Below are 23,679 nucleotides of genomic sequence, written 5' to 3' on the forward strand. Positions count from 1 at the left end.
ACATAATGGCCATAGATCCAGTAGAGCACACAGCCTTGGCCGCGCACGACTACAACACCATCGTTAAGTTTGCCGACGACACAACGGTAGTAGGTCTGATCACTGACGAGGCGGTAAGTGACCTGGCAGTGTGGTGCAAGGACAACATCTCCTTCAAAGTCAGCAAGACAAAGGAGCGGATTGTGGACTACAAAGAAATGGAGGGCCGTGCACTACAACACCATCATTAAGTTTGCCCCATCCACATCGACAGGGCTGTAGTGGAGCGGATCGAGAGCTTCAAGTTCTCTTCCCCCACGGAGGCTGAAAATATTGGGTATGGGCCCTCAGAACGTTGAGGATCTACAGCTGCATCATTGAGAGCATTTTGACTAGCTGCAATCAGCACCTTGGTATGGCAACTGCTTGGCATTTGACCGCAAGGCGCTACATAGGGTAGTGCGTACGGCCCAGTACATCACTGGAGCCGAGCTCCCTGCCACCCAGGACCTGTATACCAGGCAGTGTCAGAAGAAGTCCCCTAAAAATAGCCACCCAAGTCATACTGTTCTCTCTGCTACCACACGGCAAGCAGAAGCGATGCACCAAACTAAACTAACTTTGACTCATCACATACGCTGCTGCTACTGTTAACTATCTGTCACTTTATTCCTAGTAATATGTACATGTCTACCTCAATCATCTCCTACCACAGCACATACACTTGATACTGGTACCTCCTGTATATAGACAAGTTATACTCATTGTGTATCTATTTGTATTATTTCGCGTTTTACTTAATTATTTCTATATTTTCTCTCTCTGCATTGTTGGGAAGGGCCCGTAAGGATGCATTTCACTGTTAGTCCACGAAGCATGTGACAAATATAATGTGATTTGAGCCATTAGCTGCTGTGTGCAAGCGCGTCTGCAACATAGTTGGTCTGGAAAACACCCACTCTCTCTCTCGCCCTCCCTGTGTGGCTCAGAAAGTGTACCCTGTGCTGGCAGGCCACGCATGGCTCAGAGGAATGCGGACCATTGTCTCACAGTTATTAACTCAACCCCTGGCCTCTTGCGTAATAACAGGGCGATCTCCAGAAGTGCTGACAGTCATCCCTTGCAGAGGCTTGTTGTGTTTTGTTCTGCTCCGTTCTACTCTCCATCAGAAAATACCTGATAAAAGGATGCGCCAAAACGCATTGGTTTTCACAACGAATAATTATTTTGCAGCGAACTTGATGAATATATTGTCATGTTCAGGTCCTTCTGCTGCACCTGGGTAGAAAAAGCTCCGCTGGGAACAGAGGACCCGTGTGTAGTAGAGGTAGACACCTGATCGCATCAGTCGCAAACACGTCCTTCAGTCACAAGTCCTCCAAATTAAAAATGTAACATTTATATCAAAACATTACATGTTCACCAGAAGAAGAGGTTCATGATAATATGAGAAGGAAGGAGAAGAGCAGTTAGGGAATATCTCAAGCAATATGAGCAGGAAACAAAAATCATGTGCCTCACATGTACAGGGGAACAATAACAGTGACTTCATCAGTGATCAAAGGAGTGTCTATGACTAGGTCATTGCTCTATGTCGAGGCATCTGTCGGGGGAATCTCCGGATCACTTTGGGGATCAGGGGAGTCTCAGACGGATAGCCAATCCCAATTCGCACCTCCCCCTCCCGCTTTGCCATAACCCTTTGATGTTTGCTTTCCCATAACCCTTCGATGTTTTGCAGATCTGAAGGTTCTGGATAGGTTGGTCTATAAACAGCAGGAGACTCCACATTACAGATTTGCGAACGTCAAAACGGATGGGGCCAAAGTGGAGAGGAAGGGAGCAAACTGGGACCGGAAGAAGCCTGGTGGTGTGCCAGGTGCGATCCAGTGGCAGCACATGGAACGAGAATAGTATAGGGAAGGGAACGGAACGACTGGTGACGTGATGACAGGGAGGAATAGAGACAGGGAAGAATGGAGGGATAACTTTGTAGTGGTATGTGACTAAACCCTGGGCCGGATCTGTAGCCTTCGCACAGTCTCTAGTTTCAAAACACAGAGTCACTGACAGGAAACAAACAGCTCATCAGCTGTCATCTGATAGGAGAGAGTAGCTCCTCTCACCGAGTGGATGTGTTAAGAGTGTGTTGATTCTAACATTTATATTCAGATCAGACGTTCATACAATACGCTTGGATATTTGACATCCTACAATTTAGAACTGTAGGCAGCTGTTGACAGTAGCTGACATCATCAGCTCAAGTATAGCAATGGACCAATGGTAGAATCTGAACCTAGTTCGTACTTTGACAGTCAGTACCTTGACATTTCCATAAAGCTGTTAATGAATCTGACCTTGTCCAAACCGATAGTAACCCAAAACCACAACCCTTCAATCAATCAATCAATCAATCCACAGCTCTCTCTGGTATCCAACCCCAGCCTTAACATCCGTCTGTCTCAGGGCTCTCAGTTTACAGCTCAATCAATCGGCCTCGGTCTCGTCTGTCGGTCTAAGACTGGAGTGGAGCCGGGTGCCAACGAGAGCTGTGCTGTGACTTACAGCCTCAAGCTCAATGGGAAAGATCTCAGTGTGCCAAATTCTAAAGGCATTTGTCATCTCTCTACATTACACGAAACGAGGCAAGACAGGCATAATTTTACCTGCCCATCCAATCTGGTGGGGATTGGGGAAGACCTCATTCCCAACGGGTGTAGTATAGCTACACTCCTCCAGTTGAACCGAATCACAACACAAAGAGATAAGTATGAGAACATAGTATGGCGAATGGGCTCTCTAGGTTTACATGTAATGCTGCTGCGTGACAGAACACTGGTTTATTGCGTTGTGACTGAGACAGTATGTCACTCTTGCCTCCAATTTGCCTTTAACAAAAGTTGCAAGGTCATGACCATAGTAAAAACTCCAGCGCGAACTTCCTGGCAAGCAGCCACCTGTCAAGAGGTGCTGAGGACATTCAAAACTGCAGAAGCGGAGTTCAACTAATGTCCTCTGAACATTAGCTATTAGACTAGACTACTATACTGCAAAAGGAAAATGTCAAGCCATGGCAACAACTGAATAAAACAGGATAAGAGTGGAGGGGGAGAGTAGCCTACTCACTTGATAACAAATTCAACTAAATGGCAGAGGAAGATTTAAATAAGTATTTTGAACGCGTTTTAGAGTTCACAGGGCACTGCTCCATGGAATCAATCACAAAATTATACCCCTGCAGATTTGATTTCGGCTAAATGTTGTCACACACATGGGTACATTGCATCAACCTACTGTAAAAAACAAGCAAGTGCACTCCTTAACTTTACAACATGTAGAATAACAACTGGGGCGCCTTCAGCAGGACAACGTTTTGGAACGTTCAGATATGCATTTTTGTTCTACATAGAAATATGCTATCTGACATGCAGAATATGGAATCACGTCAGCTCCATGTGGCATTTCCATTTCCAACGCCTGAGAACGTTTTCGTACAGAACATGGCCCAAGTCAACATTGTTCCATTATGTCAATAAAAACCAATTGAATCCTGGTATTTATTGTCAAGTGTCTTTCCAAGCACACCAATTAACAGAAGGGAAAAGTGTGGCCTACAAATAGCCTATATTTGGCATACGGAATGACAATAAGAGCAATTTCACCGGCGCCCTTACCTCTGAGTCCAGTGTAACTAGTTCCATTTGGGGCCAGGGCTCCGCAAGATGTGCAAGAGGCATTATGCTGGTTTAGTATCGCTCTCTGCTACCGAAATACACGTTCAATTTGCCCAAATGGATTGGGTTGTAGAGTGAGGTTACGTTACCCTGGACAATGTCTTGTTTATTCACAATCTGAATTCCGGTCGGTTATGATGTATCAATTCAATCCCCGGTGCAGACGCGTATTCCAGTCGCACTCGGGAGCCGTTTGCTACAAACAAATATAAACCCGAATGAAAAGCACACGATAAAACTATTGATGATACCAATTCCAGGATATGAGTAAAATCAAACCCCTCTACACAGGTAGCCTAGGTCAGATTTGTAGTGAAGAGCCGACTGAGTTTCCAAGCCGTTAATTAGGCTATGCAATTATATTCATTCGCAAAAATAATTAGCTTTCTCTTGAGTCCATGTAACCTAATTAATCGACGACGCAGCCTATTATATTATAGGCATACAGCTTCTCTTCTTCTCTGTATTTATGAGAGATTACTCGGAATGGGGACTTCGTTCTGTACTGCCTCCAGAATGTAGCGTTGAAGCTGAGCGCAACTCGAACTGTTATTGGCAGACTCCAGACTGATTTCTTCCAGCCCCGTATTCGTCGGTCCGCCCAACTGTATTTTCGCCATCCTCTGGAGGCTGGTTGAACTGCAATTTATGTATAGGATTACCTTACGTAATACGCCAAAGCGCACCAAATGCACTTTTTTTTCAATACAGTAATCAAATCAAAAAGGTTGGCAGCGTAATAAGACCTTGAAGATAATTTTGTTCAGCATGATGGGAAAAAAAATATAATAGGGAGGAGAAAAAGGACGGGAGAAGAAGAAGACAAAGAAGAAGAGAGGGGTCAAGGGCGTTGATGATGAGGACGGTAAATAGTGATTCATTTTTATGCACACAGGTGTCATGCCCATTCATTGCAAGTGCTCGCTATCAGTGTCCCTTCAAAAAGACATTTGGTACATGACAAATTTGGATTTGAAGTAAAACAGTTACAATTTATTACCTAATAAAAATGATATCAAATTTCTTGAGTGTGGTGTATCAATTGATCTGTGCATAGTCGAGGGTCATTGTGTTATTGTAACAATGCCTACATTTATGTTCATTTGTTTTGGTCTCTCACTCCAACATGTGCCACCAGAGGAGGCTCCTCAGAGGAGGGGAGGGAAGGACCATCCTACTCAGTGAATTTCATAAAAATAATGAATGCATATTTTTTTTGATAAAACATGTCACCAAGTAACTGATTAAAACACACTGTTTTGCAATGGAGGTCTACAGTAGCCTCAACAGCACTCTGTAGGGTAGCCCCATGGTGTAGCCGGAGGACAGCTAGCTTCCGTCCTCCTCTGGGTACCTTGACTTCGATACAAAACCTAGGAGGCTCATGGTTCTCACCACCTTCGATTAACTTACACAGTACTTATTACAACTTCCGGAGGATGTCCTCCAACCTATCAGTGCTCTTGCAGTATGAACTGACATGTTATCCATCCAATCAAAGAATAAGAGAATGAATCTAGCACTGAAAGCATAAGCTACAGCTAGCTAGCACTGCAGTGCATAAGTAGCGGGGACCGAGAGACTGAAAAACAGCTTCTTTCTCAAGGCCATCAGACTGTTAAACAACACTAACATTGAGTGGCTGCTGCCAACATACTGACTCAACTCTAGCCACTTTAATAATGAAAAAAAATGATGTAATAAATGTATCACTAGCCACTTTAAACGATGCCACTTTATATAATGTTTACATACCCTACATTACTCATCTCACATGTATATACACTGTACTCTATACCATCCACTGCATTTTGCCTATGCCGTTCGGCCATCACTCATTCATATATTTGTATGTACATATTCTCATTCATTCCTTTATACACACAAGTGTAAGGTAGTCATTGTGAAATTGTTAGGTTCAATTACTTGTTAGATATTACTGCATGGTCGGACCTAGAAGCGCAAGCATTTCGCTACACTCGCATTAACATCTGCTAACCATGTGTATTGTCCCGCCCTGACCTTAGAGCTTGTTATGTCTCTATGTTGGTTTGGTCAGGGTGTGATTTGGGTGGGCATTCTATGTTCTTTTTTCTATGTTTTTGTATTTCTTTGTTTTGGCCGGGTATGGTCCTCAATCAGGGACAGCTGTCTATCGTTGTTACTGATTGGGAACCATACTTAGGTAGATTTTCCCCACAGCGTTTTTGGTGGGTAGTTATTTTCTGTTTTGTGTTTCTGCACCTGACAGGACTGTTTCGGTGTTCGTTCATTCTCTTTGTTATTTAGTGTTCAGTTGAAATAAAAGTATGAACACCTACCACGCTGGTCCTTCTTCAACAGACGATCGTTACAGAGCTAGAGAGGATACCGTTTACCACGCTGCGCTTTGGTCCTTCTTCAACAGACGATCGTTACAGAGCTAGAGAGGATACCGTTTACCACGCTGCGCTTTGGTCCTTCTTCAACAGACAATCGTTACAGAGCTAGAGAGGATACCGTTTACCACGCTGCGCTTTGGTCCACACCTTCTTCAACAGACGATCGTTACAGAGCTAGAGAGGATACCGTTTATCACGCTGTGCTTTGGTCCTCACCTTCTTCAACAGACGATCGTTACAGAACTACCCACCACCAAAGGACCAAGCAGCTTGGAAGAGAGGACTGGACATGGGAGGACATCCTGGACGGCAAGGGATCCTACACATGGGAGGAGATCCTGGCTGAAAGGGATCGCCTCCCATGGGAACAGGTGGAGGCAGCCAGGAGAGCGGAAGCAGCAGGAAAAGGGAACCAGCGTTATGAGGGAACACGGCTGGCAAGGAAGCCCGAGAGGCAGCCCCCAAATTTTTTGGGGGGGGAGGCACATTGGGAGTGTGGCGGAGTCAGGTTGGAGACCTGAGCCCACTCCCCGTGCTTACCGTGGCGATTAGGTGACTGGTCAGGCCCCGGGCTATGGGGTAACGCGCACTGTGTCTCGGCCGGGCATTCACAGGCCGGTGTGCTTGGTGCCAGCGTCCCGCATTTGCCGGGTGGAAGTGGGCATCCAGCCAGAAAGGGTGATGCCAGCTCTGAGCTCGAGACCACCAGTGTGCTTCCAAGGCCCAGTGTATCTGGTGCCTCGGCCAAGGAAGAGGCCTCCGGTATGTCTCCCCAGCCTGGTGAGTCCTGTGCCTGCTCCTGGAGCTAAGTCTCCTGTGTGTCTCCCCAGCCTGGTGAGTCCTGTGCCTGCTCCTAGAGCTAAGTCTCCTGTGTGTCTCCCCAGCCTGGTGAGTCCTGTGCCTGCTCCTGGAGCTAAGTCTCCTGTGTGTCTCCCCAGTCTGGTGAGTCCTGTGCCTGCTCCTGGAGCTAAGTCTCCTGTGTGTCTCCCCAGCCTGGTGAGTCCTGTGCCTGCTCCTAGAGCTAAGTCTCCTGTGTATCTCCCCAGCCTGGTGAGTCCTGTGCCTGCTCCTAGAGCTAAGTCTCCTGTGTGTCTCCCCAGCCTGGTGAGTCCTGTGCCTGCTCCTAGAGCTAAGTCTCCTGTGTGTCTCCCCAGCCTGGTGAGTCCTGTGCCTGCTCCTAGAGCTAAGTCTCCAGCAGCGCCCTCCGGTCCGGAGCCTCCAGCGGCGCCCTCCGGTCCGGAGCCTCCAGGATTGGTAACATGTTAGTTCTATTTTGTTGTCTACAATATAAAAGTTATTTTGGTGACAACGATGTAGGCAGTGTAGCAGTTAGTGGTTATGGTATGATGGTTTGGTTTGGATAGATTTTTGCACCTGGTCACAGACAGCTGTTGTGTTGTGCACTGAAGTCCACAAGCAAAGTTAAAAAGGTGATAGTGCATAGATGTGAGAAGGAATTATACAATGAGCAAAGTGATGATGCTGTATGTGGCTGCTATGAAAGTGAACTGTGTTTGCGGATGATCAGGCGTGTCATAATTTCGCCAATTCTTTTGCAAAACGTTTGTCAATAAATGAAAGCAAACTGAACGAAACATGGAGGGACCTACCTGAATCGGTCCAGTAGAAACTATTGTTTAATTAAGTTGGATTGTAATAATGATTTCACACCAGATCAGCTAGATGCAGGCAAGAGTGTGCAAGGCAGTATCGAATGTGTCATCGTCTCTCGACCTGTGCACCTACGTTGTAAACTTTTATTTGTAGGCTAAGTTGTAGCAACCTCATGATGGGTATAGGACAAATTCAAGTATCACGTAGGAGCCTAAACCTATCGAAGTCACATCGAGCTGGGTGAATGGAATATGAATGACAGTCATCCAATATGCTGTAATATAAATAAGGCAATGCACATAAAAGAAAAGGTTGTCCCTAATCTCTAACAGCACTGACCACCACTGTTTGTCCCAAGGCCTTTTCATACAGAGCACAGTCCGGAGAGCTCCCCCTCTCCATCTAGTCTATTCACTGGGCTAAGTGAATAGTGTTCCTGGCTGAATTTTGGTTACTATTGGCAACCAGACATCATCTAACATACTAGAGGCAATTACTACGATCTATGATTAACATTAGTATGGATACTTTCAGTTTATAGAAAATTATGAAAGAACAATAAGGTTTACTTGTAATATATATATATATATATATATATATATATATATATATATATATATATAGTACGAGTCTAAAGTTTGGATACACCTACTCATTCAAGGGCTTTTCTTTATTTTTACTATTTTCTACATTGTAGAATAATAGTGAAGACATTCAAACTATGAAATAACACGTATGGAATCATGTAGTAACCCCCAAAAATATTAAAAGCTAAATATATTTGAAATTCTTCAACCTTTGCCTCGATGACAGCTTTGTACACTCTTAGCATTCTCTCAACCAACTTCATGAGGTAGTCACCTGGAATGCATTTCAATTAACAGGTGTGCCTTGATAAAAGTTACATTTGTGGAATTTCTTTCCTTCTTAATGCTTTTGAGCCAATCAGTTGTGTTGTGACAAGGTAGGGGTGGTATACAGAAGATGGTCTTTTACCAAATAGGGCTAAGTCCATATTATGGCAAGAACAGCTCAAATAAGCAAAGAGAAGTGACAGTCCCATCATTACTTTCAGTCAATGAGGAACATTTCAAGAACTTTGAAAGTTTCTTAAAGTGCAGTCGCAAAAGCCATCAAGTGCTATGATGAATCTGGCTCTCATGAGGACCGCCTGTCAAGACTTCCTCCAAGTCGGCTCCTCTCCTTGTTCGGGCGGCATTCGGCTTTCTCGCCATCGCCGCTCCATTTTTCATGTATCCATTTGTTTTGTCTTGTTCCCTGCACACCTGGTTTTCATTCCCCAATCAATCCATATGTATTTATTTCTCTGTTCCCCATCATGTCTTTGTGTAAGATTGTTTGTGTTACGTGGATATTGCGCATTACTTTTTGTCTATGTTCCGTGTTTGGGCACATTTTATGTTACTGTGCTGTCATTTTGGACCGGAATAAAAAGTGCGCCTGTTCACTACACTCTGCTCTCCTGCACCTGACTTCACCTCCTATACACACACACACACACTCCTAACAACTGCACAGGAAAGGAAGACCCAGAGTTACCTCTGCTGCAGAGGATATGTTCATTAGAGTTACCAGCCTCAAATTGCAGCCCAAATAAATGTTTCACAGAGTTCAAGTAACAGACTCATCTCAACATCAACTGTTCAGAGGACACTGCATGAATCAGGCCTTCATGGTCGAATTGCTGCAAAGAAACCACTACTAAAGGACACCAATAAGAAGACGAGACTTGCTTGGGCCAAGAAACACGAGCAAAGGACATTAGACCGGTCAGTGGTGGTTTTAGCTTGTATGGCTCCCTGGGCGAACCCCCCCTTCGCCCCCCCAAATAATCACCATTCTGCACTGTCATTTTTATTCAGACATTTGGAATAACACATAAATATTCATAACATGTAAAATTATATAAATATAAAAATATATACAGAAGTAAGACTCATAAATACCAAAAATAAGTAATAAGACAAATAGAACCAAATGTGTTGATTCAATACATTACCCGTCCCACAACACTGTCAACCAAGAGTCAAGACTAAACCGATTCACCCTGGTGGTGTGCAGACTGGTTTTATACTATTCTCAACCATTTCACACAAAACAGAAAAAAATGCAACAATGTCTGTGAAGCTATATATTCACAGTATTATGAATGAATTGTGGTTCATTTGGTAGCATTTTGTAGCGTGACTGATTTTACTAATTGCATTAGTACTGTACAAAGTTAAAGTTGCGCTATTTGATAGATTTCCCCCACTCCCACTACCTCAGGCTTCCAGTGGGGAGACCTGAAAGTCAACCTACCCCACCCCCTCCCCATTTCGTACTTCTGAGTAGGAGACCTTCCCAGGCAGTAGCCTGCCTAGCTCACAAACTAGAATCAGGGTGCCCACTCCGACAAGGTTAATTGACCCACAGTCTCACACGGTGACATGATATCACTTGACGTGACATGCAAATGAGTGATAGAAAACCGATGGTCACCTGTCCAAAATGTTTTGTGTGGGCTCCCCGTGCTGCCCCTGGGCTCCCTGTGCTGCCCCCGTGCTCTCCCCGTGCTCCCCCCGTGCTGCCCGTGCTGCCCCCAGTGGCTGCCCATGTAGCCTATACCTAAATCCACCACTGAGCCCGGTGGAAACCTGTCCTTTGTTCTTACGAGTCCCAATTTGAGATTTTTGGTTCCAACCGTCGTGTCTTTGTGAGACACAGAGTAGGTGAACTGATGATCTCTGCATGTGTCGTTCCTACCGTGAAGCATGGAGGAGGTGTGGGGGTGCTTTGCTGGTGACACTGTCAGTGATTTATTTAGAATTCAAGGCACACAACCAGCATGGCTACCACAGCATTCTGCAGCGATACACCATCCCATCTGGTTTGGGCTTAGTGGGACTATCATTTGTTTTTCAACAGGACAATGACCCAACATACCTCCAGGTTCCGGCATCGTTTTATGTGCCAATTCATAAACCATGTGCCATTGAATCAGTACATCGAAAATCTATATTATCACAATTTTCTTTAAGCAATTTGGGTTTTTAATGCAGGGACAGACAAGTTCCTTACTTTCTCCAACTTCCACTTGCCTCTTCCATGTTTGCGGTAATGCTACAATTAGTTGGTTGTAATTTTGTGTTGAGCAGACACTTCCAAATATTTTGGTTAACTGCATGTGAGACATAACTCCACCAGTCCTATTTATGAATATAATTTACAAAGATAATTTACAAAAACATATTTGTTCTGTCTTTTCTGGTGGATTCTGGTTGTAATCTGAATACAGGGGAAAGGGCCATTCTTGATCATGAGACATTCTTACTAACCTGCTAGAGAACCCGTTTGGATTTAAGTATAACTTTTGTATGACTGAAGCCTTTAGTGAGAGGTCTAATGCTTTAATATTTAATCATTTCTGCCTTCCGAATTCATATTGATTATATAAATAGGACCGTTTAATTTTGTCTGACTTACCGTTCCAAATAAAATTGCATATTTTTTGCTCATATATTTGAAAAAAACATGTCGCTAGGTGTAGGCAAGGCCATAATGAAATAGGTAAACTGTGATATGACTAAAGAGTTAATCAGGGTGATTTTTACACAAATAGACAGGTATTTTCCTTTCCATGGTAGCAAGATCTTATCTATTGTTGCAGACTTTCTATTAAAATGTATTGTAGTGGGAAATTTCTTTCTTTCGGGATATGAAGACTGTGTATAGTTTTCTTCGTGTTCATAAACACTCAACCAATAATGTATACTCATCTTGAGCCATTCTCACACAAACACATACACAAACATGCACGCACACACACAGCAGCCATTATGTACTAAAACAGTGTACCCACATTGAACAGAATGCATTATTCTGGTGCTAAACTATTTCTACAGAATGTAGCTGTATCCATGGAGTTCTGAACACCAAGGTAACACAGCACAAAGGACTAATGATTACATGCATTGGATGTGTTGTATCAAGAGACGTGTCTTCTGTAATTGCATATGAACATTTCATAGCACTTTGCCCTGATTACATAATGAGTCCCTTCACACCGTGATAGTATATATTGTACAGCATATGTTCCTGCATCTCTGAACTCCTATTTAGTTTAGTCTAGTGCAGATTGTACTGTTCTGTTATGTCTGAAGTGGCAGCCTCAATCGAGAAAAACCTTTGACCATTTCCTATAGTCTCCATATGATTTTCTTGTATTCAAGTCTCTTCCCTGTAAGGCGTGCTGGAGATCTTCGGAATAAAAGAACAAGTATTGATACAGCATGGTATATGGTATGAGTCATTCAATCATTTGTCAAGGCCACCTAAATATGACAAACCCGTAGCCCTCAAGGCCCCCCATTATTAGCCAAATAAAAACCCAATTTGGACCAGCCATCTGGCATTTGCCAGAATTGCCCTATGGCCCATCCATCCCTGCCCCTAGCAAAAGACGCCCACTTAGAAAAGGCTTATCCAACAGTACACCCATTTTGCTCATAGGAGTAAGCACAACTGTTGTAAGAAAAGTGATCTAATTTACATGGGTGATCTAATAATATTGAGAGGTACTGCATGTGCTCTAATTTGGCACATGTATAAACTGCACTCAACATCACTGCAATCTCAGTGACTGGACCAAATGTTCACACACTGACATCTCGGAGTGGGGAAGTGGTGAATTTAAAAAAAGGGGGGAAATCATTCACTTCCCAGAAGCTGTGGCCACTGGGCCATTCGTACAGTAAAGTAGAGTATAACTAATGGATTGTTTTTTCTCCCATCAAGACAGATCCATTACAAAGTGCTCTTAGTCGGGTCGGGGCACGCTAATGCCACCTAGGGGTGGTCATCCATCATATAGTCTGTGTCGCATTCAATTCTGTCCCCAAACTCGAATGACTCGTTTGTCCCAGTGTTTGATACAGAGCAGACCCAGACAGGCACTTCACTCTACCGTCCCCAGACTCCAAGGGAATCCCACAGACACTTCCTCAGTGGTCTATCTTTCCCAGACTAAATAACTCTGTTGACCCTGTTACTGTCAGTCATTATCACACACACACACACACACACACACACTAATCTAATCAAAGAAAGTGGCAGTGTGGTTGTGCATCGAGCAGCACACTTTTTAACTAAAAGGAAGTATGTTTGATTATTTGATGCTGCATGCTATGTATAGAGGACGACTTTCAGTCTACACACAGTGTGAACCAGCGCATAAATTGAGATCATGTTTTTCAATCCCAGAGCTAATCCTAATTTAAAAAATATATACATATTATTTCAATCAAAAATTCTATACATTTTCCAGATTGTAATTTGGCTAATTATCCACTTTTGTTCATGAACTCAATTCAGGTCACGGTGGATGTTAAAGCAGCATATGGGTGGTACTTGTCATAGGGGACATAGGGATTTCTTCCTCCCTCCAAAGCCATGGTGATGTCATCATCGGTGAAGATCATGTGACTCAGACGTGTTCCCGATCAATAGTGACCACCTGGGGACACCCTTCCCCCATTAGTAGAGACAACCTAGGGACACTCTGCCCCCATCAGTAGAGACAACCTAGGGACACCCTGCCCCCATCAGTAGAGACAACCTAGGGACACCCTGCCACCATCAGTAGAGACAACCTAGGGACACACTGCCCCCATCAGTAGAGACAACCTAGGGACACCCTGCCCCCATAAGTAGAGACAACCTGGGGACACCCTGCCCGGATGGCACTGAAGGATCATGGGTGATGGGTGTAGGACTCAGTCAGGGCCATGTGCAACAGAATGAAGTCCCACTCTTCACTACCATGATTCATCACTGCCAGGGAGCGGGGGTTGTGTGTGTGTTTTTGGGGGGTGCATGAGAGAGAGAGAGAGAGAGAGCGCGTGTGTGTGTGCATGCATGTCGTATGTGGCTGCCTAAAGCCCAGATTCTCTGAGACAGGGGACTTGAGCGTGATGTCTGGACTGAATACTAAATATTTGAGTCCCAGAACAGGGGCCTTAGATGGAATATAAGAAGCTGCCATTATTATTTCACTTCATTTTCAATTGGAGTCGACGCTGATGAAAAACATGGAAGAGAGAGACGGTGGTGTCTAGAATAGTAAGAGAAAGGAGGAGGGAGGGATTCTGAATCCCCCTCCTCCTTGTACTGTATATACAGGGGCGGCAGGGTAGCCTAGTGGTTAGAGCTTTGGACTAGTAACTGAAAGGTTTCATGTTCAAATCCCCAAGCTGTCGTTCTGCCCCTGAACAGGCAGTTAACCCACCGTTCCTAGGCTGTCATTGTAAATAAGAATTTGTTCTTAACTGACTTGCCTAGTTAAATAAAGGTAAAATAAAAAAAATTAAAAATGTACCATAACAGTAATCTAGCAGTATTGGAAATGCAGACAGCACTTCCGTATTAATTAATTGTTAATTAATTGGAAAAATTGTTGCTTGGCGATACTGCATAAGATGGCCTACACATCAAAGGTGGAATGTTCTCCAGCTGTAGTTAGAATTTTCAACATGGTTACTATGTCAATACAACATGCAACACAACGGTGTTACTAGGTGTAATTAGAATCTCGCCAACCCAAAACTCAAATCTAGTGACAGATTGTTATGTGCGTCTGTCCACAAGAGATTGTTATTGCACCAATGTTCCTACACATGTGGAAGAGCAATTTAAGTTTACATTTGATTTGATTTGATTTATTAGGATCCCCATTAGCCGACGCCAATGGCGACAGCTAGTCTTACTTACTTATATTCAGCACAATTCAAGTTTCTACATACGTGGAAACTACATTTTCTTTTATATGTTTTCAGCATTATGTGGAAACTGCAATTTTATCCTGTGAAGTAATCAGGGGGTCATCTTCAAAACAATTCAGTAATTTTCCAAAAATACAACAAGAGGGCATTTTTTCTGGCTCTTTGCATCCTTGCAAAACTTTATTTTTATCACAGTATTTTTTAAATAAAAGACCCTGTAAAGTATTAAAAAAAGCATCAATAATATCCCGTTAGAGTACTTTTTACAAACTCTGCTAATCTGAGTCCAACGGGCCTCACTGCTCTCCTAATAGGGTTGCAGCCAAATTAATTAGCTGCTTAATGCCGGAGAAAGTGCAATCAGCCAACCACCAATGAACTCTGTGTCGAGGAGCACTAATTATGAATAAATCACTATGGCTGGATGCCAATCAACACTAAAAAGCATGAATGTAAAAGCCAATACACTTACTGATTGTTTATGAAGGTATAGTGAGGCAGAATGTGAACGAGTGATGTTGTATCAGGAAATGTCTTATATAACCTGACTGCAGGCTGAACAGAGAATGAAAAGGAGCTTGACAGCAATGTTTTCCTATCAGTGTTCTCTGTCATTGACTTTAAGCAAGAGAATAATTGTTATTGACTTTCAAGGCAGTGAGAGACAGGAAGCCATTGACTGCTGCGCTGAGGCCTGTGGTTTTACTGTAACTCTTGCTGCGCTTTAGAGCAGAAACGTCATGTTGAGACTTGATGTTGTGTCATTGGTATTCAGACTCGTTAAAGAGAGGGCCAATTTAATTGAGACATAGGCCTACATGTAGTAACAGGAAGATGGTTTGTAGTACCATTGCATGAGCCAATCCATTTTTATTGACTGTCAAACTATGCTAGTGTGTGATGACATTTCCAAGTCAATAAAAACGAATAGTGCCTGCATGTATTTATCTACCATAATTAATATACTAAGCTCCTTCCAATATACACTTTATATACAAAAATATGTGGACACCCCTTCAAATGAGTGGATTTGGCCATTTCAGCCACACCGGTTGCTGATAGGTGTATAAAATCGAGCACACAGCCATGCATTCTCCATAGACAAACATTGACAGTAGAACGGCCTTACTGAAGAGCTCAGTGACTCTCAACGTGGCACTGTCAATGGATGCCACCTTTCCAACAAGTCAGTTTGTAAAATGTCTGCCCTGCTAGAACTGCCCCGGTCAACTGTAAGTGCTGTTATTGGTAAGTAGAAACGTCTAGAAGCAACAACGGCTCAGCCGCGAAGTGGTTGGCCACACAAGCTCACAGAACAGGGACGCCGAGTGCTGAAGCGTGTAGCACGTACAAATCCAAACTGCCTCTGGAAGCAACGTCTGGAGTGGTGTAAAGCTTGCGCGCCATTGGACTCTGGAGCAGTGGAAACGCATTCTCTGGAGTGATGAATCACGCTTCACCAGTCCGATGGACGAATCTGGGTTTGGTGGATACCAGGAAAACGCTACCTGCCCAAGTGCCAACTGTAAAGTTTGGTGGAGGAGGAATAATGGTCATTTGAGAGAAATAAGCTTTTTGTGTGAATGGAACATTCCTGGGATCTTTTATTTCAGCTCATGAAACATGAGACCAACACTTTACATGTTGCGTTTATATTTTGGTTGCCATTCTCAGTACAATAACAAGACATATCATCCTTGCATTCTTTTGTTCAGTGGGAATGCTGGTATTACAAATTGGGCAAAAGGACCAATAGTACCCAGGTCTGAATGATCTCCACAATCAAGTGACTACTAGACTAGAGCCTCTTTACCCATTGCAGGTTATGGTGACCTGGTCTGTGCTCTGTTGCAAAGCTTCAATCAAGCAGATTCCCTTTTACTTTGAGTAGCCTGTGTGCAGACATGAAAGGAAATGTTATAGGGCAAATCGATGCCTTACGTCAGAGCGACCAATCCGCCTGCACTGTCGGTTGAGGGACGAGCGATGCCTAGGTGTGACGCCACCTGTCGGATGACAATGAGGGCAAACAGCATTAATAGATTAATAAACACTAAAAAGGTAAAGATATTGGTATGATGCAAATCCACTTCTTGATATAGTGTAGTAAAAGTATAACAAGACCTTGGCATTTACAGTAGGCTATATGCCATTGGGCTATATGCCATTGGGCTTTATGCCATTGGGCTATATGCCATTGGGCTTGAAAAGGGTGGCTTGGCTACCCACCCCCATCGCCCTGGCAAAAAGCCACGCCCACTAACGTTTAATGAAGCAATAGATATAGCAGCTGAATTTAATTTAATATGAATTAAATTCAGAGTTCTCAGGCCAATAGGATCTCTCCTCTATCTCCAAGTATGTGAATTAACGTAGCAGGTTAGGAGAATTACTGTGTGGCAGGTTAGGAGAATTACTGTGTGGCAGATTAGGAGAACTAATGTTGCATGTAAGGAGAATTACTGCGTGGCAGGTTAGGAGAACTAACGTTGCATGTTAGGAGAATTTACGCGACAGGTTAAGAGAACGAGGTTAAAGTTAGACTTAGCGAAAAAGCTACAAGGAAGCAGCAATGCAAAATTGGTCTTGAGTGGCAATCAATCTACCCAATTAGGTGTTAGGTTTTCATACACCCACTTATGATGATCCTCCCACTTATTTCGCAAACGCCCACTTTCAGACAAAATCCAGGTATTAGGGTAGTTTATTAGGATCCCCATTAGCTGTTTCTGAAGCAGCAGCTACTCTTCCTGGGGTCCACACAGAACATAAAACATGACATAATATCAATAGACAGCTCAAGGACTGAACTACACAAATTTTAAATAAGAACAATAGAACCAAAAAAAGGTTCTAAGGACGATTACACGCATACCACAGGAGGTTGGAGGCACCCCTCAGCCTAATTTTTTTTTTAAAGCAAATGTTGTTGTTTGCTTGATTTTGCTATTCTGTATGCAGTTACCAATGACTAGCTCTTCTATCCCTCTATCATCATGTCTGATTTGAAAGAGAGAAACGCTAGGGGGTGGAAAATGTCAAAGGGCCTCTGATGGCTTGGCCTTTCATCAGGCTTGGATTTCATGAGGTACATTCAGCATTGCAATGTTTTCCAATGGTTCAGCAACACATTTCACAACTGTTTCCTAACTATTCCAAGTCAAACTATTCAACTGTAACCAGACAGGCACCAAAAAGAAAGCCAATACTAAGTTATTTTCTACACTAATGCCATTTGTGTATTATTGGAAACGATACTCAGATGAAATGTTAAATGTGTTGATCATCTGTTCTAACTGAAGCCTGTTTGTGTTAACGTTATTTTGTTGGTATATTAATAATTCACCAAAACAACTCACATTCAATGGTAAACTATAGTTATATAGAGTAAAAGATAGTAGCATAGTTAGTTTAAATAGTTGCTACATTACACTTGGCTCTCACTATTGCTAAAAAAGGAAAAAACTCCTAACCACTCGAGAAACTAAACCTATTCCGAAAAAGGAACGAACTTTGGAATAAGAATTAAGTCGACAAATAAAGACCAGCCTTCACTACCCGTTGCAATTCTTTCGGTTAATCCCTCATCAAATTATGTAGGCTAAAGTTTGAAATAATGGCAGTATTCTACTCTACCACTCCCACCGCTCGACAATGTGAGTGTGAATAAAAATATGTGTGTCTGAATCATAGGCAGACAGCTTAATGCTATTGGTTCGCGGAGAGACTTGTACCTGTAAATGGGAGTGCCCATCGTCAGGATGAAATGTTCCTTCCTCTGATCCAGAGTAGTAGAGTCCGTTGAAGAATTCGATTGGGAATAATTTAATCAACATTCCCAGGACTCCCAGCATGCAGCCTATAACGTCGTGGAGCAAGGAGAGAGTGAGCGACTGGCTCAAAGGTAGGCTATAATTGGCGCTGTTTGTGTTTGGCAGGTGAGTTTAATTCGGTTTTCACACCGGTAGCCGTAAATAGAAGCGCCACGAATCATCTTGGAAGGGGAGGTGGAATGAGGAAGTTACATTGATAGGTGCCAAGTCTGATTGATCAAGCTGTAATACACAATTAATTGGTATATAATATAAATAGCTTATCCTGATACTTTTGCCTGCAAAATCGTGTAAATGTTTCTTACAAGTCAGAATGTTTTATATAATTAGGCCGACATTTAAACTTACTCTACCGGTTATCTGTGCGGTTTGTCCTTCAAATGCTTGAAATTTGAGACAAGATATCCACAGGAAGGTATTTTTTTACATTACCTTTTTAGAGTCGGAACCATATGCCAGTAGGTATATGGTTCGGTTCGCCACGAAGGTAAAATTCGTTTTATTTTAGAAACTAGGTGTTCTCTCGTCAATAACTATTGAACCAGGCATGCCATAACAATGAACATTTTATATTCTGAGGATGGGGAGAAATTGACACCTTTGTCAATTCCTTTATTTTTTAAGTCTTAAAAAAAAAAAACACACAAAAAATGTGTAGATTGTTCGCCATCCTCCCCGATTCAGAATGTACCATTTTCATGGCATGCTTGGTTTTTACAGGCTTTAGTGTCAGGCTGTAGGCTATATACCAATTCATTGTGTATTACAGCCCGGATAAATCAGGCTACTAGGCTATGCCATGGCCCCTAATGTCCTTGTGTTTTGATGCCTACTAAATTGACAATTTGACTAAAGCGTGAGTACAGTATGTCACTTTCTACATGTATTTATTATGTGGAACTATTGGAATGTGCTGTATTTTATATCTATTTTTTCAAAGCAGCCAAATGGGTCTAAATTACACCAATACTGCAGCCATCATTTTCAGCGAGTAGAAACTAGTCCAGTTACTCAAATGCCTCTGACAGTCAGAAACTTATACAATCTGTTACACACAACAGTTTAAGCTTGAATTTGTAGATCGTTCCACATACTTTTTTAGTTTGCTTATAGGCTGTTTTTGTTCATAAGAGCATATTTTCCACATTCAATGATTTCAAAAGGTCTGCACTGAATTTATACCATTGCAATATGGTAATGATAGCTGAGAAAGAATGGCGCCGGAGGGAATGTCTGCTGTTTTACGGCTCCTAACCAGCTGTGCTATTTTGTGTTTTTTTTTCACATTGTTTGTAACTTATTTTGTACAAAATTTTGCTGCTACCGTCTCTTATGACCGAAAGAGCTTCTGGATATTCGAACAACGATTACTCACCTCAAACTAGACCAATATTTTTTTCTTTAAAGAGTCTATCACGAAGGATATGCTGCTTCTCCGAGACCAGGCCCAAATCCCCGTCATTCGTGTGAAGAAAAGACGAAAGTACAAGGGAGCGATAGGGGTGCCTTGTGAGAATTTGTCAGCGAAAATTGTAGACCACATTTACTCCACACACAGAGAAGCATACAAAGCTCACCCTCAATTTGGCAAATCTGACCATAATTCTATCTTCCTGCTTACAAGCAAAAACTAAAGCAGGGAGTACCAGTGACTCACTCAATACGGAAGCGGTCAGATTACGCGGAGGCTACGCTACAGGACTGTTATGGTATCACAGACTGGAATATGTTCCCGGGATTCATCCAATGGCATTGAGGAGTATACCACCTCAGCCACCGGCATCGTCAATAAGTGCATCGACGACGTCGTCCCCACAGTGACCGTAAATACATATCCCAACCAGAAGCCATGGATTACAGGCAACATCCGCACCGAGCTAAAGGCTAGCGCTGCCGCTTTCAAGGAGGCGGGACACTAATCCGGATACTTATAAGAAATCCCGCTATGCCCTCAGACGAACCATCAAACAGGCAAAGTGTCAATACAGGGCTAAGATTGAATCATACTACACCGGCTCCGATGCTCGTCGGATGTGGCAGGGCTTGCAAACTATTATGGACAACAAAGGATTGAATCATACTACACCGGCTCCGATGCTCGTCGGATGTGGCAGGGCTTGCAAACTATTATGGACAACAAAGGGAAACCCAGCCGCGAGCTGCCCAGTGACGTGAGCCTACCAGAGCAGCTAAATGCCTTTTATGCTCGCTTCGAGGCAAGCAACACTGAAGCATGTATGAGAGCACCAGCTGTTCCAGACGACTGTGTAATCACGTTTTCTGTAGCCAATGTGAGCAAGACCTTTAAACGGGTCAATATTCATAAGGCTGCGGGGCCAGACAGATTACCAGGACGTGTACTCAAAGCATGCATGGACCAACTGGCAAGTGTCTAAAACTGACATTGTCAACCTCTCCCTGACTGAGTCTGTAATACTTACATGTTTCAAGCAGACCACCATAGTCCCTCTGCCCAAGAAAGCGTAGGTAACCTGCCATTAAGTGCTTTGAAAAGCTAGTCATGGCTCACATAAACACCATCATCCCGGGAAACCCTAGACCCACTCCAATTTGCATACCACCCCAACAGATCCACAGATGATGCAGTCTCAATCGCACTCCACACTGCCCTTTCCCACCTGGACAAAGGGAACACCGATGTGAGAATGCTATTCATTGACTACAGTGCATTGTTCAACACCATAGTGGACACAAAACACATCACTAACCTAAGGACCCTGGGACTAAACACCTCCTTCAGCAACTGGATCCTAGACTTCCTGACAGGCCGCCCCCAGGTTGTAAGGGTAGGCAACAACACATCTGCCACGCTGTTCCTCAACATGGGGGCCCCTCGGTGTGCGTGCCTTTTAATTATTATTATTTTTTTTGAATTTGACCCCTTTTTCTCCCCAATTTCGTGGTATCCAATTGTTGTAGTAGCTACTATCTTGTCTCATTGCTACAACTCCCGTACGGGCTCGGGAGAGACGAAGGTTGAATGTCATGCGTCCTCCGATACACAACCCAACCAGCCGTACTGCTTCTTAACACAGCGCGCATCCAACCCGGAAGCCAGCCGCACCAATGTGTCGGAGGCTACACCGTGCGCCTGGCAACCTTGGCTAGCGCGCACTGCGCCCGGCCCGCCACAGGAGTCGCTGGTGCGCGATGAGACAAAGAGATCCCCACCGACCAATCCCTCCCTAACCCAGACGACGCTAGGCCAATTGTGCGTCGCCCCACGGACCTCCCGGTCGCGGCCGGTTACGACAGAGCCTGGGCGCGAACCCAGGGACTCTGATGGCACAGCTGGCGCCGCAGTACAGCGCCCTTAACCACTGCGCCACCCGGGAGGCCCGGTGTGCGTGCTTAGTCCACTCCTGTACTCCCTGTTCACCCACGACTGCGTTGCCAAGCACGACTTCAACACCATCATTAAGTTTGCTGACGACACAACCGTGGTAGGCTTGATCACGACAACGAGACAGCCTATAGGGAGGAGGTCAGTGACCTGGCCGGGTGGTGCCAGGGCAACAACCTCTCCCTCAACGTGAGCAATACAAAGGGGATGATTTGTGGACTACAGGAAAAGGAGTTCCGAACAGGTCCCCTTTAACATCGATGGGGCTGTAGTGGAGTAAGTCAAGAGTTCCATGTTCCTTGGTGTCCACATCACCAACAAACTATCATGGTCCAAACACACAAAGACAGTCGTGAAGAGGGCACGACAATGCCTTTTCCCCCTCAGGAGACTGACAATATTTGCCATGGGTCCCCAGATCCTCAAAAGGTTCTACAGCTGCACCATCGAGAGCATCCATACCAGTTGCATCACCGCCTGGTATGGCAACTTGTCTGCATCTAACCATAAGGTGCAACAGAGGGTAGTGCGTAAGGCCCAGTACATCACTGGGGCGAAGCTTCCTGCCATCCAGGACCTATATACTAGGCCGTGTCAAAGGAAGGCCTAAATAATTGTCAGAGACTCCAGTCACCCAAGTCATAGACTGTTCTCTCTGCTACCGCACGGCAAGCGGTACCGGAGCACCAAGTCTAGGTCCAAGAGGCTCATTAACAGCTTCTGGAAACAGAAGATACTCTGCAGGACGGAATCCATCCCAATCATCTTGGCTCCTGGACCCTGTCTACGCATTTCAAGGCAACGTTGAAACAATGACTTATCAATGACCCAAGACCAGCTACACTAATCCCTACCATTGTGACAATAAGTCGTCATAATGCTTCATTACATGTACATTAGCACAGGGGCTTTGATAGACACAATGTAAGTAACTTAATATATTTCCCCCTAATTGCCCTGAATACCTTTGTTAATCCTACAGCTATTGGATGCAGTAATCATGAACCTATGAACCAGAGTTACACTGTTAGCACTGAGATGGTGTGCCCTAGTAGGAAGACCACTTAGTTCAGGGTCTACTTCTGATAAGCTTCCCAGTAAAGCATTAAAAAGAATTAAGCAACCCAGAAAAGTGCTAAAAAATAGCCCATATTAACATATTCAGCCTGAGAAACAAGGTCCATGAAGTCAATAACTTGCTTATAACAGATGACATTACTAGAAAGTGTGTGCCCTCAGGCCTGGAGGGAAGCTAAAGTCATTCTGCTACCCAAGAATAGTAAAGCCCCCTTTTACTGGCTCAAATAGCTGACCAATCAGCCTGTTGCCAACCCTTAGTAAACTTCTGGAAAAAATTGTGTTTGACCAGTTATTATGCCATTTCACAGTAAACAAATTGACAACAGATTTTTAGCACACATACAGGGAAGGACACTCAACAAGCACGCCACTTATTGGCTGAGAGAAATTGATGATAAAAGGATTGGGGGGGCTGTCTTTGTAGACTTCAGTGCAGCTTTTGAAATGATTGGTCACAGTCTGCTGCTGGAGAAACTGTGTTATGGCTTTACACCCCCTGCTATAATGTGGATAAAGAGTTACTTGTCTAACAACAACACACCCCTCATGGACTACAGCAGCGTCAGACCCCAACAGCTGTGTTAGAAATGGTAGGAAGCAGCATTGTAATGTCCTGTACTCGTGCCTCAGGATAGCACAGGGTTTTTGCCCTGGGGACCAAGATGTTTCTCACCATAGAGCTGCCGATGATGACAGCTGATGAAATGGCTGAGGATGTCTGGTTGTTCTTGCACCTTGACTGGTTTAGAAGACCCCTCGTGAACCGATGGGAGGTGGGGCTCGATGGACCCGAGCCAGCCGTAGAATCCATCGTGGCTGATGAAGGGGAAGATCTGAACCCACGGTAGAAGCCACCAGAGAGAGAGCGGGAGACAGAACAGGGGACAAAGTCGCAGGTACCTCTGGATCCAATCT

General features: G+C 43.9%; 2 protein-coding genes and 2 long non-coding RNA genes across 9 annotated transcripts in view; 1 reads left to right on the forward strand and 3 right to left on the reverse strand.

Annotated features, from left to right (window-relative positions):
- The window catches only part of LOC110498390 (ribosomal protein S6 kinase 2 alpha), an 81,179-nt gene extending 76,841 nt beyond the window's left edge, over positions 1 to 4,338 (reverse strand). Inside the window, exon 1 of one of the 2 annotated variants that reach the window (XM_036955151.2) lies at positions 3,654 to 4,338. In XM_036955151.2, the coding sequence (XP_036811046.1) occupies positions 3,654 to 3,716 (63 nt within the window). In that variant the 5' untranslated portion in view covers positions 3,717 to 4,338. The remainder of the gene's footprint in view (positions 1 to 3,653) is intronic. The other variant, XM_036955149.2, reaches the window with a different exon arrangement.
- The window catches only part of LOC149975293 (uncharacterized), a 235,937-nt gene that overhangs the window by 138,837 nt on the left and 73,421 nt on the right, over positions 1 to 23,679 (reverse strand). The window lies entirely within an intron of this gene.
- LOC149975296 (uncharacterized) lies at positions 16,060 to 18,346 on the reverse strand. The gene is made up of 2 exons (XR_016489058.1): positions 18,222 to 18,346; positions 16,060 to 16,493 (listed from the first exon to the last, which is right to left on the reverse strand). It is a non-coding gene; the product is annotated as an uncharacterized LOC149975296 (long non-coding RNA).
- Positions 18,243 to 23,679, forward strand: part of LOC110498392 (connector enhancer of kinase suppressor of ras 1) — an 84,173-nt gene continuing 78,736 nt past the window's right edge. For all 5 annotated transcript variants that reach the window (XM_090211530.1, XM_090211532.1, XM_090211534.1 and 2 more), the window contains exon 1: positions 18,243 to 18,391. In XM_090211530.1, coding sequence (XP_090067656.1) covers positions 18,340 to 18,391 — 52 coding nt within the window. In that variant the 5' untranslated portion in view covers positions 18,243 to 18,339. The remainder of the gene's footprint in view (positions 18,392 to 23,679) is intronic.

This window comes from Oncorhynchus mykiss, chromosome 19 (genome assembly GCF_057628025.1).
Source record: "Oncorhynchus mykiss isolate SJ-2025 chromosome 19, ASM5762802v1, whole genome shotgun sequence".
In the NCBI taxonomy this organism is placed as follows: domain Eukaryota; kingdom Metazoa; phylum Chordata; class Actinopteri; order Salmoniformes; family Salmonidae; genus Oncorhynchus; species Oncorhynchus mykiss.